We start from the raw sequence: 18,481 nt of genomic DNA, 5'->3' as shown, positions 1-18,481 counted from the left end.
ATTCATTTTCAATGGCAACTCTAAGCTCAGCGCCCCCTGGTGTCAATTCTTTACATGTTGAACCATTCATATTGTGGACACTAGTATTGAGGTCGCTGATGCTGGTGGTTCACTAGCCTGCGTGGAAACGCAAGGAGTGTAGGTTCAGTACCCAATTGTTTCGATTTGCCCTGTGATTGACAGACGACCAGTCCAAGGTGTAATGAAGCAATAAAAAAAAAATTAACTTGAGAAGTGTGTTCTGATGGACTGAAATGTTTATTTCTCAATGCAGACCATAGACAAATATACAAAATACAGCCATTCCTCTAATGGGACGTGGGGGCACTGTGTTTAGTGTCAAAACAAACATAGATTTTTTTTCTTTATCAATGAGTACAGGATTTATACAAAGATGAATAGCTTCAGTTAAAAGACAATTCGCTATCTAGCTTATAGCCGCTGAGGTTCCTGGAAGTCTCAGCAGCTGCAGAACTGCAAATCTTTGAGGGAGGAAAAAAAAAAAAACACGTCATCCAACAAAACGCTACCACATTCAGTTAAAAAGCTGTTCTTTCCGCAGAACTTTTTTTTAAAAACATTGGTGGCTTTTCAGCTGCTCCACATCGCGGAAGTTCACCCCGCAGGCAGAGCACTGCGTTGAGGCCTTCTCACCGTTGTGAATCAGCTGGTGTCTCTTTAGGTACTCCACTCGACTGAAGCGCTTCCCGCACGCCTCGCACCCGTAAGGACGTTCACCCGTGTGGATGCGCTGGTGGCGCTCCAGGTTCCCCAGGCGGCTGAAACTGCGCCCGCACAACGGGCACTGGTGCGGCCTCTCGCCCGTGTGCACCAAATGATGGCGCTCGAGCGAACGCGAGTGTGTGAAGCGCTTGCCGCAAATCTCGCAACAGTGTGGCCTCTCGGCGGCGCAGGCACACTCGTGGTTCTTGAGTGCCCACGCGTGGCTAAATGTATTTCCACAATGGGCACATGGGAAAACGTTTTCCTCGCCGCCACTGTTCTGTAAATGGGCACCACCTAGCGGGCAAGGGTGCTCCTCCAGCTCAGGTTCTGTCGTGAAGCCGCCTCCACACTGAGGGCAGAAGTGGAGCAGGTCGGGAGCGGCTTCCTCCTCCCCTGCGCTCTCGCCGGCGCTTCCCGCGGCCGACGGCTGCAGGTGCTCAGACTCTCCCTGCTCTGCTCCATCCTCTCCACTCAGAGCAGAGTCGCTCTCTCTTGTCTTCTTAAACCTGCCTGACCCGAACCCCCCATGGCCCTTCGCGCTGTCCTTCACCCGGCCTCTGCCTAACTGGTACTGTGGCTGCAATGTGGGTGGCTGTGGCTCCCCATCTCCGTCCTGCTCCATGCCATCCAATCCGATGTACTTGGGAGGCAAGCCGAGCTTGCCACCCAACACCACCTCTGCTGCGGGGCCCGCGGGATGGGAGGCCGTCAGAGCGGCCTGCTCGCGGCCTCTCTCGGCCCTCAATGCAGACTCCAAGCCCCTCAACTCGTCCACTGTCATTCCGCCCTCCGATTGCGCCACTGTGCCTACATCCCAGTCATTTTCCTCTTTCTTGGTGGAGGTGAGGCTCAAAGGACTATCTGCTAGGACTCCTGAGAGGGGAGAAATTAGATTAATGTAAAGAGAGACCACTAAGCGTGAGACAATACAGTGACCAGCCAATCACTATGACCATTGGTACAATATAATAATACCCAACGTCAGTTGTGAATTGTGCCATTTAGCTCCATAGAAAGTTTTTCAAAAAGTATTCAACTGTGAAGTTTCTGGAACACATAAAGACATCTCTGTTATAAAATAGGCTGTTGACCAAGTGGACATAATCCTGTGGCGAGTCCAGGTCCATCTTGCTCATTTGTTAAGATAGGCGAATGCGAAGGTCACCATGGATTCTAGGGGATGCCACAACTCGGGTGGAAATTCACTTCCATCCATTTTCTAATCCGCGTATCCTCACGAGGGACGCAGGCGTGCTAGAGCCGATACCGGCTGTCTTCGAGCACTAGGCGGGGTACACCCTTAACTGGTTGCCAGTCAATCGCAGGGCACACATAGACGAACAACCATTCGCGCTCACAATCACACCTTGGGACAATTTAGAGTGTTCCGTTAACCTGCCACGCATGTTTTGGGAACGTAGGAGAAAACCGAAGTACCCGGAGAAAACCCACACAGGCACGGGGATAACATGCAAACTCCACACAGAAAAGCCGGAGCCAGAATCGAATCTTCCACCACTGCACTGTGAGGCGGCCGGCCGGTATGTTTCCGGGCTGGTCCTTGGCATCACGGCCAGCACACTCCCATCCCACTCCATTCCCACCCCGTCGACAACCATTTTTCGGCACATGACCGCCACACCCGTTACCAACTATGTATCGGAGCATGACGACACATTGATAACAACTTTTCCACGCATGACGCATGAAAATTTTGTCTAGTGCGCCACGTTGGCTCGGGTCATCCGTCCCTGGACTGGACCATCTATTTTATCCTCTGTTAGTCAGTATGCGCCAGGGGTCGTTACCTTCACTTTGGACTCTGGAACTATCACGGAAGTTGTGGTTTGGCCGCTCCATCTTCAGAGCTTCCTTGATCAGCCTGAGAGAAGCCGGTTGATGTCCTTCATTCTGAGGAAACTGCCAGGCGAAGAACAGAACATAGTAAGGAAATTTCCAAGCAACATCAAATAGAGAAGCATTTAGAGTTTATTCATCTCATTTCTTGAGCACTTGTCATCATTAAGGTCACTGCGTCAGCTTTTGCATGGCAGCACAGAATTCTGCAATACGTGAATGAAACGCACGTGATATCACCAACATCTGGTGCGAAGTATAAAATACTTGTGGGGCAGCGACAATACATTTTGGCATAGGGCAGAAGTGAGTGAGTGGACATTACATTGCAAGGATAAGTTCAAGACACACTCACTAGGTGAAAATCCACAATAAAGAGTGACTATTAAGACATAACTAAGATAGACATCGGTGGCAGTAAATGGTTGGATTCTAGTTTCCGAATATAAAAATCAGCGAAAGTGTATGAGAAAAAGAATTTACACCTCCCACACAGTGAAGTTAATTAAAACATGTTTTAACAAACTGGGAATGGATTTGAACAGAAACTTGAAAGCATAAAGTGTATAAAACATACTGCACATATTGTAATGTATGTGTGGCAGATGGGGTGGTGTGTGAGGTGGCGAACGAGATGGCGGTTGTGTGTGAGTGTCTGGCTGTGAGCGGTGGCCGGCAGCAGCTCCTGCATGTGTGTGCTCATTGTGTTAATGTGTTGAACTGTTCTCCTAGCATTCAATAAATTGCTGAGAAGTGCGCTGCCGACTTTCCCTCTCTCACAAGTGCAGGTTTTACACTAAAAGAGGATAATCTAAAAATGATCACGGTAAACCGTAGTTTTCCACAATATAGCAGCGGTTGCCGTATATACTAGGAGATAGATTCCATGTTGTGAAAGATTATGTGATATAAACTGGCATTCTGATTATGTGTAAAGATCTGTGCTGTTCTTTTGCCATTCATTTGCAAATTGGCGTTTGGAGTTGAGACCAATCTAGTTTCAGATGCAATTATTGAATGATTCAATTGCGTCACTTGGTATGCAGCTATCTTAGGGAAAAGAAAATGTTAGGAAATGGCTCTATTGTAAGACAGTCGGCATATCCATGCATATGCTTTGAATGCATATGCATGGGCGCGCCACTGCGTGGGCTTTTCTATTTGGGCATAGATGACGCTCAGTGCTCTTGTGCTTGTGCTTGTGAAGTGGAGTGCTCCCATTCCGATTTCAAATCACTGGTCCTCCATTTGTCAACTACACAGCCGCAGCGATCCGACCACAAACAAAACTCTCTTGCTGCATCTTATTCTCTGAGAAGTTGCAAAGCAGTGTTGCTGTTCCACTTTGTTCTCCTCCTCGTCCCTCACCTCCTCTTTGATGCTAGTCATCTCCTCCCCCTCACCGCTGAGGCTGCCCTCCCGTTCCTCATCCTGCGCCATGCCTTCCTCATCCTCGTCACCCCTGGGGAGCTGGACGAGGTACCTCTGCCTGGAATCTTTCCCTCCTTCTTGTGCTGCCATCACCGCTGCTGCTGGGACTGCTCCTCCTTCACCGCCTCCTCCTCTGCCTTCCTCCCACATGCCTCCAGGCCAGCCTCTGCGATAGGCTGCTGCAGGGCCCTTCTTTGACTTGCCTGCTGAGGAGGGAAAAAAAAAAGATGTGAGGAGAGGAAAGACAGTGCAATGGGAGGCTGAGGAGGGGGAGTGAGTGGGAGGAAATGATTGGCAAGCCATAGGAGCAATGGCTGAATGAGAAAAAAAGGTGAGAGTGACACTGAAGGAGGCAAATGAGAGCATTGGAGTGACACAGGTTGGTAGACAAGATGTGGAAAAGGAAGGATAAGTAGTACATGAAGAGGAGCGGAATGGGGAGAGAATACTTAATTGCCGAGGTGGAGGAGGAGAGGAAGAGGAGTGTGCAAGACGTGACATGGAAGCGAAGCACACAGGAGGTGGGGGGGGGGGCAGGAAGGGAGGGGAGAGGGGGCAGGGTAGTGAAGAACATAGTGGAGGGAGAGGAGCTATGAGAGGAGGGAAGGAGGAAGAGCTTCAAAGCACAGAGAGAGGAGGGGGGAGGTAGAAAACAGATGGAGGAGGAGGCAGAGGAAGAAGGAAGAGGGAGGAAGAGTGTGTCAAAGCAGAGGATATAGAGAAGGGACAGGGAGGAGGCAGAGGGAAGGAACAGAAGGAGGAGGGTGGAATAGTATGTCAAAGTGCAGAGGACAGAGAGGAGGGGGCAGAAGATGAAGGAAGAAAAGGAGAGAATGAGGAATAGTGTGCTGAAGCACAGAGGAGAGGACAGAGGTATGAGGAGGTGGCGGAGGCGGTTAAGAAGAGGAGGAGGGAGGGAAGAATAGCACAGAGAAGCGAGAAAGAAGGGGGAGGAGAAGATAAGAGTGGCAAGGCACAGAGAGAGAAAATGGGGGGTAGACGATCGAGGGAGGAGGCAGAGGAAGTAAAGGAGGGAGGACGAGTGTCAAAGCACACAGAGCGAAGGGGGACCGTAGCAGGCAGAAGGAGCAAGAGGTGGAGGATGAAGAGAAGGGAGGGAGTGATGAGCTCTTGCCAGATGGTTTGCAAAAAAACAAGTGTGTCTTGGTGTAAGCCTTCTTATGCAGTAACATCTCCGTTTCTGAAATGTAAACAATAATAATCGTACTGCCACAATCAGATGGCACCCCGTGCAAAAGAGTCCCGTCCACTTACGTTCCTTCTCAACTTTCCGTTTGTGCCGTAATCCCTCCTCGGCCATGGATCCCGCGTTGCGGCGACTGGCGGCCCAGCCGGCGCCGTACATGCGCTCCGTCCTCAGCTTGTTCTCGGTGAGCCTCAAGCGCAGCTTGAGAGCGTCGTTCTCCTTGCGGTTGAGGGAAAGCTCCACCAGGTAGTCGGACACTGTCTCCTGGAACAGTTTGGTGATCTCGCATACTGACGCCCGGATGAGGCCGTCCATGACGGCGGTCAAATGTGTCTCAAATGTGGTCACTGATTCCTCCATCGTCACAGGGACGGATCAGAACGGAAGCTGCACATGAGAAAATGTGTGTCACCGGGGGAGCATTAATGAAGTCATCTAGAGACAGAGCCATGTGGCCAGTGGCAAAAACACAAAAGTACTTGATGACCCCCTTAAAAATGTTTCGTGCAGTGATACCTTGGCATACGAGTGTTGTGGCTTCATTGATTTTTTTTTTTTTTGTTTTGTGCCAGTATAGCTGAACAATTCATTTGAATTGCAAATGGGATTACAATGTAGCAGAATGCAATGTTGAAATTGCAAAGACTACAATTTGAAAATAAATAAATAAATAAAACACATCCTACTTTCGATCAGTTGGTAGGTATGTGTGTGTGAGCGTGTGTGTGAGTGTGTGTGTGTGTGTTTTATTTATTATTTCTTTATTTTAGTTTGGTCCTTGATAAGTGCAGTCCACATGTTTACATATTATTGTTTCATGGAAAAGTTGAAATGATAAAGAATAAAGTGTGTTTTTGACAAAGTCAGTGATAAAGTGTGAAGAATAGTTTGTATTTAAACATTTAAGTAGAATTTTAATTTAACTTGTAGGTACAACACATTTTGATTAAATTATGTTTAAAATATTTTTACCTAAAGCGCCTCGACCATTAAAACTTCAAACAGTGCATAACTGTTGTATTATTTTTGTTGTTTCATGTTAAATGGTCTGGAAAGCACTTTGTTACAGCTGTAAACTGTTGTGAAGGAGTTGTTAAAAAACATGTATTGTACTGTATAATGTTGCAGTAGTTTATAATATTAGCAAATATAAATCTTAAGAATAAAACCGCTATCCATTTGTGTATCGTGCACTGCATGACCCTTGACTGACCCTTGTGAGGATAAAGCGATCGGAAAATGGATGGACTTTGTATGAAGTTCTTGAGAACCACAAGAACCAAAGCACTAATATCATGTCAGACTCTTCTTACAACATTAACTTTAAAAATAAATCATCGACAGATTATTTCGTTTCCGGAGGGCATAAAATACCGCTATGACTCTCTGGAACTTAGTTCACAACCCAGGCTAATCTTAGTGAGGTCATCACTTTATCTAATATCCAAGGTTTTGACGCTTATTTTGTGGCATTTTAGCAATTCAGAATAAGTGAATTTTCAGCGAATAATGGGATAGTTTAAAAAAAAACCGTTAAAACATTTATTTGCAAACCATGAGCCGTAGATCTGGATTGCCGTACTGCAAATATTAACACAGTATTTACATTTAAGCACTTTTCTTTCTTTTCACCTTCTAATAGAAATACGACACGACGTTACTGTGTCACAACAACAAATGTAGTTACAACAAATATCATTCAATAAAATATTGCTCGTGGGGCGTCATCGACTGAACCGTTACTCTGAAATGATCATTTCCGGTACTCACCGACTCAAAAATGTCAAAACGGAGAATTCTAACGTCATGCATTCGAGTGGAAATTGAATAATGCAAAAACAGAGGAGCTGCAACCACTGCGTAACGTTAGGGAATGGTCCGATTAGCCAGCAGGCTAATTCGCCTTCAAATACTCACTGTGTGTTTAGATGCCTCTGGTGAATTCGTGAAAATCGCAGAAAGGCCGCTTAGGTTCAACGTTTTCCACTCAAGCCGAGTCCAATTTTAAAGCAATTGAAGACGGCGACAAAAGAAAGCGCCATCATACTTCTGCTTTCTTCCCACCACTACTGTTTTTCCCTTCGCCTCTCAAAACGCTGTCGAGTGATGTTTGGGGACACTGCGCGTGCTCAGTATTGTCATCGCCATACAGACGAGAGCAGTCGCGCTAAGAGCACACAAAACATTGATTGGGAATCATCATTCTTATCGATATGATCTCTAAAGTCGTGTTTCGTTCAAAAATAAATACACAACTCAAAGGTAACATAACACTTGTCAATCTCGGGGTTGTTTGTCTTCAAATTACCGCATTCTCCAGGACGGGACGTGACCCTGTAGTGCCCTTGTGGCCGAATTATTTTAAAACACGAAAAAGCAGTCACGGTCGCTCCTCGAAATTTCAATACCTATATGTCATTTTTAAGAGCTGAAACGTACGTCTACGTCGCCGCCATATTGGATGTGACAAACTGCAGGAATTACACAAGATGGCTTAATTCATTTACTGTTTGGGAATGTACCAAACGGTTTAGAGTGAAAGCCAGATTTCATGGGAGTAAAACTTTCAGATTGAACAATTACCCTTAATTGTGTTTGGACACACTTGCCAACACGATTTTCTGGCTTTGTCGAAAATATTATGAATTAGAAACTTGGAACAAATGACAACAAGATTAGTACAGCCCTCACATTTTTAAACACATTTTTATCCGTCTGCGACTGGCTGGCAAGTGGTGACCAATTCAGGGTGCACCCCGCCTGCTGCCCAAAGACAGCTGGGATAGGCTACAGCACACCCGCAACTATCGTGAGGATCGGTGGTTCAGAAAATTAATGGATGGATGGATGGATATCCACGGGAAAATACTGGAGAAATGATTCGCTACAATTACTGAACATTTACTGTCCCCTTAAAAATAACACACAGCCATTCATGTCTAAACCACTGGCAACAAAAGCCTACACCCTAAGACTAAGTGATAATGTCCCTGGTACAGTAGTTACATCCACATTTCAGGATCTGGTTATGAGACAAATAAGTTAAACACCTTTTATACGTGCTGATTTCAATATTCATCGTACCAGCAATAAAATTGATTTTTAAAACTTTCAAAATTTACCTCGCTGTAAACTTATACAAACACAGTAGTGTTCATATAGTGTCAACCCTTTTGAAGATGGGTGTTGAGGGGAGATCAAGCCGTGCTAATTGCCCCTCTTCTTAATTCAACGGAATTCCTTGGCCACAAGATGATAACAAAGCAATACTTTTACATTTGACACTTTGGCCTGAGCACACAAATAGACAATAATAGAGGAAGGATAGCTTTAATGTGTTTGCAAATTTGGGAATCGGTTGGTATTTACAGTAAACATATATAATCATCAGATCAAAAGGGACATACTTTGTTTTTGGTGCCCATTTTTCCTCATTTTATTTATATTTTTTGTGTCGTTCCATGATTACGGGCGCATGTGGCACATTAAATATGGCGGACACGCAGACGTGTTGCAGTAACTGGCCACCTTCCACACAACGCCTCATCTTTGAACACTTGTCTATGACTCCGTGGCCCTCAGCATCCGGAACCGATCATTCAGCCAGCCAGAGTTGCATTACTTTGGTATTTTGAAAGAACCGTGAAATCTCTACTTGGAAATCATGCCGATGTTTGTAGTTAACACCAACGTGGCCAAAGGCAGCGTGCCCCCGGCTCTGCTCACAGAAGCTACCAAGGAGCTGGCTAAAGCTATGGGCAAACCTGCACAGGTAAAACAACGCCATGCTCACTCAATTTGACAAGCTTGTGCCTATTTATATATCACGACATGCGGGTGGAACGCATGTCCATCATCTGGCTTTTTGCCTTGTGTCACAGCTATCAGTAGATATGTTTCTTCGCTCTGTCTGAAAATACCCACTGCGTGCATTGTAGCATCAAACCTGGACGTCAATGTTTCGGGTTAGAAATTATCAGATTAAATGAACTCTCTGTTAACAACGCAACCAGTCCATTTCTGAGACAATGTAGAATGGTTAAATAGTAATCTTGAGATGCATTTAAAAAATACGTTTATTTGAAATATGCATGTATGACTGCAAGTACACCTGATTGAAAAACCCCATCCATTTTTAATCCCTCAATCCTTTCAAGGGTCACGGGCGTACTAGAGCCTATCCCAGCTGTTTTCGAGCAGTAGGTGGGGTAGACCCTGAAGTGGTTGCCAGCCAATCGCAGGGCACACATCGGCAAACATTCACAGACACATTCACACTCACACTTAGGGACAATTTACCTACCATGCATGTTTTTGGAATGTGGGAGGAAACCGGAGTAAGGAAAACCCACACAGGCACAGTGAGAACATGCAAACTCTGCGCAGGAAGGCCGGGGCCTGGGTTCGAACTCTGCAGCTCTGCACTGTGAGGCCGACATACTAACCAGTCGACTACTGTACCACCCTGATTTAAAACAATATATTCAAAATAAACCAATTGATATCGTACACTAGAACACCACAGGTCTTCACCAAAAGATGTCTCATCCAATTTTGATGCTGCATGGCAAAATACGAGGCCCTTGCAATCTGTGTATTTCAATGTCAATACCGCATTGCTTTTAGGTTTCTAAAGAGTTTATAGCTGCCATGGATTCTTGGATTAAGGGGTTCAAATGCCTTGTTAGTTGCCGATGCTACTGTAAATGTGTCCTTTCTCACTTGCCGTACAGCATAGGTGTCAAACTCAAGGTCCGGGGGCCAGATCCGGCCCGCCGTGTCACTTTATGTGGCCTGTGGAAGTAAATCAAGCATGTCAACTTGCATGATGCTTGCGAAAATCTATACCAAAATTTCAATTTTTCATACGTAATAAATAAGAGACATATTGTAAGAATTTTCTTGTAACCAAACCCCTCATTACAGTAACTTAAACAATAGTTGAATAAACCATTATTATTGACTTTTTTCATTTGGTTTCAGTCATAACGGCCCTCCAAGGGAAACATTAACGAAAATGTTGCCCATGACAAACATTTGTTTGACCCCCCCCCCCGCCCCCCCCGCTGTACAGTGATCCAACATGACTGTCTAAATCCATAATATAGAAATCCAACCGTCGCCGAATGTGCCCAAATTTATGTTGGAATGTTATGCTCACATCAACCTATGAAAATATTAGAATTGTCGCCCATGTATGAGGGATTTTAGGGTGTTTTTCCGCTCCTTAGAGGTGGTCACTACAGGGTTAATATCACTTCACAAGAGAAACATGCTGTGATTGGCTGTTGCAGATAGGACTGCCCATCAATCAAACAAAAATGACATCACTGTTTCTTATATTTTTAACTCGTGATAAGTAACTCAACATTAGTACTGTATTTCACAACACAGAAAAGCTACTATGATGAAAAGTAATAACAATAATAATAATAATAATAATAATAATGAAAATAATAAGCTTTTGGCGGCTCGGTAGTCCAGTGGTTAGCACGTCAACTTCACAGTGCAGAGGTGCCGGGTTTGTATCCAGCTCCGGCCTCCCTGTGTGGAGTTTGCATGTTCTCCCCGGGCCTGCGTGGGTTTTCTCCGGGTACTCCGGTTTCCTCCCACGTTCCAAAAACATGCATGGTAGGCTGATTGAACACTCTAAATTGTCCCTAGGTGTGAATGTGAGCGTGGATGGTTGTTCGTCTCTGTGTGTGCCCTGCGATTGGCTGGCAGCCAATTCAGGGTGTCCCCCGCCTACTGCCCGAAGACGGCTGGGATAGGCTCCAGCACCCCCCGCGACCCTAGTGAGGATCAAGCGATTCGGAAAATGAATGAATGAATGAATAATAAGCTTTACTTTTAGAAATCCGTGCCTCAATTGGCATAAGCATCTTAGTGGGCGGGCACCTTGAGACATACAACACAACCAGCTTTCTTAACTGTCTGGATTAGTGAAATGGCTGTCCGTCGGTACTTTATGTTCTCTGACTTTACGCTAGTAGGTGGCAGTGTTGCTCTAAAAATACTGTTGAGATGAAACGGGTTGTGCTGTTCAAAAAATACAGTGTTTGGCTACAGTCTGGCTGTGTAATTTTGCCTCCTGACACCACATACTTAACCTGGTTAGGGACAATTAAAAGGATGGACGAAAATCCACTTCCTTCCTTGCTTAGTCTGTCCTTTTTAAAAAAACTTCTCATCCTCCGTCCCAAAAATGGACGTCCGTACCGGACGGAAGGACCGTTCTGTCCCAGGGACGGAATGCCCATCTCTGGTAAAATGGTTATCAAGAGGGGCTGGGGGGGAAAAAGCGACTTCAGGGGGTGCTCAAGAGATATTTGCTATTTGTAGTAATATTTAGCAATCTTTTTTAATTTTCATTTTACTATTTTTTTAATAGGGAGACAGAAAATTCCCTTCAATTCTTGAAAAGACCCATCTATTGTTTTGCAAAGTGATCTATGCGTTTGATGACATTTTCAGTTCCTCAAGAGTTGCATTTCTTAACAGTTCATGCATGCTTTTAGGACAAATAGATGACCTCATGTGTGATCTTAATTGAGGGATCCACCCATGTTTTTCTCCCTTTTTTTTCAAACATCAGTACATTGCTGTGCTAATCAACGCAGAACAAATGATGATGTTTGGAGGGAAGGGAGACGCGTGTGCACTCTGCTCCCTTCACAGCATTGGAAAGATCAGCCCTTCTCAAAACAAAGAGTACTCTACACTACTGTGTGGACTGCTCAACAAACACTTGGGTGTTTCTCCTGACAGGTATGCTAACCAACGATTATCATGATGAGTTCCGATGATTAGCATGGGCAATTGCACACAAGGTTCTGTTCACCGTTCATGCCCACAATCTCTCCTTTTGTCTATTTCAGGATTTATATCAATTTTGTGGACATGGATGCTTCCAATGTGGCCTGGAACAACTCTACTTTTGGCTAAGATGGAGGTTGAGGTCCTCAAAGAAAACATCGTTCCAGCTGTAATGAAGAGTTGTAGTTAAATATAACCCAGAAGACAAAAATACCCGATAATAGCTTATTATTTGACCACATGGCACTTGTTTAGTCAGTAAAGTTTTGCATACATCTTTCCCACCTGCATTAAAGTACATCTAGTAGTACAGAAAATTTTTTCTCAATGTCTCCCCTTCCCTAATTGTGTCTTCCGTGCATCAAAAATACATGAACCCTCCTTTGACTGGGAATTTTGAATGTCATAATGAATGCTATACCCTGCCTTTCGTCTCAAGTTAGCTGGGATAGACTAGCTCACACTCGACCCTAATGAGGAGAATGAAGATATAAAATTAATGCATGGAATAGAATTTGCCGACTCTGTGGCAAATGCTAGGTAGCTTTTGTCTTCTTCATCTGGCTTGAGCAATTTGCAGCAAGAGTGAAGTGGTTTAATGAAAAATCAGCACCTCCAAATCTGAGGCCATGCTCCTCGGCCGGAAAAATGGGGCATGCCCTCTCCGGGTTGCGAATGACTCTCTTGTGGTCTTGTTCACGAGTGAGGGATGAATGTGAATTCTCCATCAGACTATGACCACGAGCTGTGGGTAGTCGTGACTGAAAGAAGAAGATCACAAAACCAAGTGGCCAAAATCAATTTCCTCTGCAGGGTATCTGGGCTCAGTCATATGGGAAGCTTTCAGATGAGCCATATGAGCTGGCTTGGGAATCTCCTGGATGCCTCCCAGTTGAGGTGTTCCGAACACGTCGCAAGATGCACTGGGGAGACCGGTGGCATCTTCTGATTTTGCTTTTTTTTTCCTAAATTGAGATGACCTGGAAATACTTGAAAGAAACTTCAGGAAAGTTACTCCTGAGCAACCTTAATGAAAGGATGTCACCCAAGAAGGCTTCAGGAGTAACGGAATACATATACTGGCATTACGTATTCAGGATACAAAAGAAATGTAGCTGTAATCTGTTCCAGTTACAGAAAAAAATAGAAAAAGTAATCAGATTATAGGCACATTTCATAAAATTATGGAGAATTTCGCAGGATTACATTTTTAATGTTGGTGACAGAGACACCTCAGTGAAGATGTTGCATGTACTTGTGGGCCAAACCAAGCTTTCCTGGAGTTTGGTGGACAACTGGTCACAATATACTTTGATCGACTGCAATTGCTCATTCCACGTTTTAAATAGACTTAAAAAAATAAGAAACTGACCAAATCGTGATATAGGAGGTTTTGGCCCAACGCCAGCGAATATCTTAAAGGATTTTGTTGTGTGTGCGTGTGTGTGTGTGTGTGTGTGCGTGTGTGTGTGTGTGTGTGTGTGTGTGTGTGTTTGCATTGAATTGCAGTTTTAAAGTATACCTCCCAAATCTGCACTTAATACGGCAGCAGTATTTACAGTTTCGCTCGGTTGCTCTGGTACATCATCCTCGAAATTTGCAGTCATGTTGTCAATACATAGCGGTGTACTCGAGTGATATTCTGATGAAAACTTCGGCTACAGTTTTGAATGAGCATTATTCTAATTTGTAAATTACATTTTAAGATGGGTACAGATAAGGATTTTTCACATTTTAAAAGATTATTTTTAATCCTTGGCAGACAAAAAAAAAACAGACATTTAACAGTTTTGGTCGTATTGTGTGTGTGGTGGGCTGTTTGACATCTTTGGTCAGGAAGGGGCAAAATTAGGACAAAAAAAACAACAGCACGATTGTTAGTGTGTAACCAGTCTTACTGTGTGTGGAAGATTTATTGCAAGAGATTGGACAATATTCACATTTTTGCTTTTCCTCTGTCCTGCAATTTCTTGACAAACCTACTGATAGCAATACTGAAAGGAAAAGTCAGCAGTGAATAGCACAAAGAGAATAAACAAAAGACAGAAGTAGAAATGTGAAAATAGTCTTTTTCGGGACAACTGTATAGGCAGTGTTGTAGGAATTACAGTGCAGTCTTCTTGTGCCTGCACCTGATGCTTGTGGCTTTGGGCTACAAATTTTGCATATCTTCTCTTGTGCTAAACCAATTCAGAAAACTGACTCATCATCTGTTTATCTAAAGCACGAGTGTCAAACTCATATTTGCCATGGGCCACTTTGGTGTTATATCTTCCCTCGTTATGACAGTGAAACTGAAAAAATGTTTAATCATCACATCGTATTATTACTTGTGCACTACACGGTGATGGATTATGACTTTTGAAATTTTTCAACTATTTCTTTGTTGTTTGCTCAATTAATATGCAAGTAGGCATAAACAGGGTAACCAAATTACTGCAAAATTTCAATGTTACTTATTATACATGACAATTTGACATTTCGCTACAGACTTCAGCAAGGATCATGGAAGTTGAGATATTTAATTTTGCGGACCATATGAAATGACTTGTCGGGACGAATCTGGCCCCCGGGCCTTGAGTTTGACACCAGCGGTCTAAAGCTTCTTGCATCTCCCTTCATTTGAAAAAGTCAAGATTCGTCGGGGAGAAAAAATGTAACGAAAGTGTCTAAAGATATGCTTGACATGTATCATTTTGAATGTAAAGACTTTTGATGGACTAATAATACTAATTCAACTGAGACCCATTCTCATCTATTTTGATCAACATGATAATGCAGGAAACCACAGTAAATGGTACATCATCATTTGCATGGGTGTGCCAAAGCATTTCCAACTTGTTCAAAGGAATGAAAAATGTTTTGTTTTTTTATATACATGTGACACTTTGATGTCAAGATCTTATTCTGATCTAAGCAATCTACCTAAGCAAAAGAGAAAAACTGCAAAGCAACAGGTCACTGACAATGTTTACAAACTCTATGAGAGCGCTTTAGAGGACGGAAGCAACAGAGAACACCAGAAGAAGCAACAAATTGCGAGCAATTTACCTTGATGGCATACACAAAAGTTGGTACCCCCCAAAGCGGTTGGTTGGTTAGCACGTCTGCTTCACAGTGCAGATGTCCCTGGTTCGATTCCGGCTTCCAGCTTTCCTGTGTGGAGTTTGCATGTTTTCCCGTGCCTGCGTGGGTTTTCTCCGGGTACTCAGGTTTCTTCCCACATTCCGAAAACATGCATGGCAGGTTAATGGAACACTCTCAATTGTCCCTTGGTATGAGTTTGAGCACGGATGGTTGTTCTATGTGTTCCATGCGATTGGTTGGCAACCAGTTCAGGGTGTACCCACCCGCTGCCCGAAGACAGATGGAATGTGCTCGAGCACGTCCGTGACCCTTGTGAGGATAAAGCGGTTCATAAAATGGATGGATGGTCTACACCAGGGGCCCCCAACCTTTTTTGCCTCACGGACCGGTTTATGTCGACAATATTTTCAGGGACCGGCAATTAAGGTGTGGCGGAAATAATACAACAAAATAATATGGTATGAGCTGCATGAAAACTGTGGCATTTTCGAAACATAATAATAAACACAAGGAGCGTCTAATCTGGCCGCAACACTCCGATCGCTATGGCAATGTTTAATGCCTTCAAAATACGATACAACGCAAATTCAAAGTGCATGAAAATGACGACTCACCACAGCACCGAGCTTGATTTTCATGTCGGAAATAGCAACAGTGCTATTGTGGCCATCTCAGAGTATTCAGCCATAACTTTGATCCAGTTGTCTCGAACGTACTTTTAAGGCTGCCGTCATTTGCGATCTCCAGCAGTTTTTTTTTACTCATTTTGCGAGTTCCCGCGTTTTGTTTTAAAGTAATCGGTCACGTGAAGGAGAAGCGTGGCTTGACGTGTGTCAAGCGTAACACAGACGGATGTAACGGAGAATCCGGTAGTTTTTCAAAATAAAACATCTTTCGTATTCCGAAATAAATAAAACTGAATTAAGGCAAGTTCTTTCTGTGCGGCCCGGTACCAAATGCCCAGCGGACCGGTACCGGTCCGCGGACCGGCGGTTGGGGACCCCTGGTCTACACAACACAATACGATCTCAATCCTGGACGTGCCACTCACAGCATAGGAAAATGAAAACTTCACATCAAGAAAGATTATTGGGGCCAGTGAATTTCTACATCAACATCAGTTTAGCCTCTTAAAGTGATTTCCAACTGATGGCAACAAGCTGACTGAAACAATAACAAGCACAAGTTGACTGAAGGAGTGCTTTTCATAGCCCATCTTTGGAAAAAAAAGATTCGCCCAAAAGACTTTTGCCATGATGATGGCTGTTGGTAAAATTGGAATCAAATTCATTTAAAATTGCTGTCCAGCCCTGTTTGAAAGTAAACATCTTTTTGTGTCAAGCCCACTCAACCGTCAACCCAATGCCACTTTTGCGACCTGGAAAAATGGATGCTAATCATCTCGCCTTTTTCTTATGCCTATACAGTACATAACTACACATTTGGGCCATGAAAGTATATAGTGTCCCTGTAAAGTCTCCAGTGGCTGGAATATAACCCACCAGGTCCTCCCAGGGCTTTTCCATTGCACACCAGTGAGGCGCACTTGAGCGACCATGCCAACAGTCTATTCAAAGGGAAGATGTACTGTATTTTCAGGGTGCCGGCATAGCTAGCTAGCTACCTGCACATAGCAATTACACAGGATTATCTCTCGTGTGAACCAGGTTCCGCAACTTCTTACACAGTTTGTAAGTGTCACCATTTCAGCCACACCTAAAAAAAAAAAAGCAAACTGAAATGGTGACAAATATTTGAACACTATATTATCACAACTGAGTACAACATTGTTCCCAGTCTTTGCACATTTTCAGCATTTACCTTCAAACCACAATAATGTATTGAGAAACACATCTCTGAAATCTGGTGATTTTTTTGGGAAAAATGCCATAAAGGTAAAGGCGGTATGCTGTCCCCACGACCAGACCCTTGATGAGCTGAAGAAAATGGATGGTCAGATGCATTATCTGCTTCTCGGTGTGGTGTTCAACACAAATGTAGTGCAGAGTGCCACTTACATTTCCACTTGAGGCATTATAATAATCAATGACTAAATTACTTTCAAATTTCATTAAAACTAACTTTGTTACAAACTGATCTCCTGCCTCCCTCCAAAAAACAAACATAAAAAAAAAAGAAGTTGCTCCGCCTTTCGTCTTCTACCTCCATGCAGCTTCTGAACCTCAATCAGTTCTGTTTTGAAGGAACCAGAAGACACTACATGAGGAAATCATGCCGATTTTTGTTGTTAACACCAACTTTGCCAAAAGCAACCTGCCGGAGACTCTGCTGTCAGAACTTAATGAGGAGCTGACTAAAGCCATGGGCAAACCCGATCAGGTATGACAAAACCAATGATACAAATCGATTACCCGATGATGAGCATGGTTATCCCCCAACATAATCTTTGTCACTTTTTTCATGTGACAGTTCATCGCTGTGCACGTCCACGCAGATCAAGTCATGATGATCGGTGGAAAGGAAGATCCATGTGCACTCTGTTCCTTTCACAGCAATGAAAATATCAGCTGTGATCAAATCAAGCAATACTCTAAACTACTGTGTGGACTGCTCAACAAACAGCTGGGTATATCTCCTGACAGGTAATGTTACCAATACATTGCGTTGAGTTTATACAGTGACTAAAATGCGCACGCTATTCTTTTCTCACTGTCCACACTCATTAACACATTTCTCCTTTTGTACATTTTTAGGATTTATATTAAGTTTGTGGACATGGATCCTTGCAACATGGACTTGAACAACACTACTTTGGGCTGAAATAGAGGTTGAGGTCCTCAAAGAAAATCATTGCCGATGTGTTGAAGAGCCGTTGTTAAAAATGACCAAGAAGAATGAAGACACGATCATAGCTTAATTGATTTCATGTAACTTTGCACTGGTCTTGCCTTCCTCCAATAAAGCACATTGTGTAATCCACAAATTCATGTTCTCATAGGTTGTCTCTTCTCATTGAATGACATTGAATATGGTTCCAAGTTACAGGTCTCATCTCAGGTCTCTTAATTGCAATGTTTCTAAATACTCGCTCCTCAAAATATTGAAAGTCTCCCGTAACCTGTCACGCCGCCATATTAAGAAGCGTCTCAGCTGTCTTATGCTGGGTTCAAACGCTCATCAAGGTGTGAGGATCGAGCATTTCTCCTCCTTTTGTTTATTTTTGGCGTTTATGCACCACCCTTGCTCTTTCTATGATCTGTCTTTACTTTGGACTGCACCTCTGTGGCTGTGGGAAGCTCAGCTAATTAGTTTAGATTTGAGTACAGAATGCTGACTCTTTTGAGTCCCAACCAAGCGTAATGACAGGCTGCTTTTCCTTTTCATTGTGGAAGCCAG

General features: G+C 43.8%; 3 protein-coding genes across 4 annotated transcripts; 2 read left to right on the top strand and 1 right to left on the bottom strand.

Annotated features, from left to right (window-relative positions):
• Nucleotides 1-239: 239 nt before the first annotated feature.
• LOC109524460 (zinc finger protein Gfi-1) lies at nucleotides 240-7,544 on the bottom strand. 2 transcript variants are annotated; one of them, XM_019884380.1, is made up of 5 exons: nucleotides 7,139-7,544; nucleotides 5,290-5,608; nucleotides 3,952-4,217; nucleotides 2,535-2,646; nucleotides 240-1,599 (listed from the first exon to the last, which is right to left on the bottom strand). In XM_019884380.1, exons 2-5 carry the CDS (start codon nucleotides 5,579-5,581, stop codon nucleotides 572-574), a joined length of 1,698 nt encoding a protein of 565 aa, XP_019739939.1. In that variant the 5' UTR covers nucleotides 5,582-5,608; nucleotides 7,139-7,544; the 3' UTR covers nucleotides 240-571. The 2 variants fall into 2 exon arrangements, with proteins under 2 accessions (XP_019739939.1, XP_019739938.1); XM_019884379.1 differs by having other exon boundaries at nucleotides 3,952-4,220; nucleotides 7,139-7,543.
• Nucleotides 7,545-8,775: 1,231 nt separating this feature from the next.
• On the top strand, nucleotides 8,776-12,354 carry mif (macrophage migration inhibitory factor). The gene is made up of 3 exons (XM_019884345.1): nucleotides 8,776-8,993; nucleotides 11,817-11,989; nucleotides 12,100-12,354. Exons 1-3 carry the CDS (start codon nucleotides 8,886-8,888, stop codon nucleotides 12,164-12,166), a joined length of 348 nt encoding a protein of 115 aa, XP_019739904.1. The 5' UTR covers nucleotides 8,776-8,885; the 3' UTR covers nucleotides 12,167-12,354.
• A 4,262-nt stretch (nucleotides 12,355-16,616) lies between these two features.
• Nucleotides 16,617-18,060, top strand: LOC109524442 (macrophage migration inhibitory factor-like). Its single transcript, XM_019884346.1, has 3 exons — nucleotides 16,617-17,464; nucleotides 17,555-17,727; nucleotides 17,839-18,060. The coding sequence occupies exons 1-3, from the start codon at nucleotides 17,357-17,359 to the stop codon at nucleotides 17,903-17,905; spliced, it is 348 nt and encodes a 115-aa protein (XP_019739905.1). The 5' UTR covers nucleotides 16,617-17,356; the 3' UTR covers nucleotides 17,906-18,060.
• Nucleotides 18,061-18,481: the final 421 nt, after the last annotated feature.

The sequence above is a fragment of the Hippocampus comes genome, unplaced genomic scaffold (genome assembly GCF_001891065.2).
Source record: "Hippocampus comes isolate QL1 unplaced genomic scaffold, H_comes_QL1_v1.1 scaffold156, whole genome shotgun sequence".
NCBI classification, from domain to species: Eukaryota; Metazoa; Chordata; class Actinopteri; order Syngnathiformes; family Syngnathidae; genus Hippocampus; species Hippocampus comes.
Note: the sequence above shows the minus strand (reverse complement) of the source record. Positions and strands in the feature narration are given on the sequence as shown.

Coding starts and splice junctions, on each gene's coding strand:
- LOC109524460 (XM_019884379.1), bottom strand. CDS start 5,581: ATGGAGGAATCAGTGACCACATTTGAGACACATTTGACCGCCGTCATG. Junction 4,221..5,289: donor ACGGAAAGTTGAGAAGGAAC/GTAAGTGGACGG, acceptor TTCCCTCCTCAG/CAGGCAAGTCAAAGAAGGGC. Junction 2,647..3,951: donor TGACTAGCATCAAAGAGGAG/GTGAGGGACGAG, acceptor TTCGCCTGGCAG/TTTCCTCAGAATGAAGGACA.
- mif (XM_019884345.1), top strand. CDS start 8,886: ATGCCGATGTTTGTAGTTAACACCAACGTGGCCAAAGGCAGCGTGCCC. Junction 8,994..11,816: donor CTATGGGCAAACCTGCACAG/GTAAAACAACGC, acceptor TTCAAACATCAG/TACATTGCTGTGCTAATCAA. Junction 11,990..12,099: donor TTGGGTGTTTCTCCTGACAG/GTATGCTAACCA, acceptor TGTCTATTTCAG/GATTTATATCAATTTTGTGG.
- LOC109524442 (XM_019884346.1), top strand. CDS start 17,357: ATGCCGATTTTTGTTGTTAACACCAACTTTGCCAAAAGCAACCTGCCG. Junction 17,465..17,554: donor CCATGGGCAAACCCGATCAG/GTATGACAAAAC, acceptor TTCATGTGACAG/TTCATCGCTGTGCACGTCCA. Junction 17,728..17,838: donor CTGGGTATATCTCCTGACAG/GTAATGTTACCA, acceptor GTACATTTTTAG/GATTTATATTAAGTTTGTGG.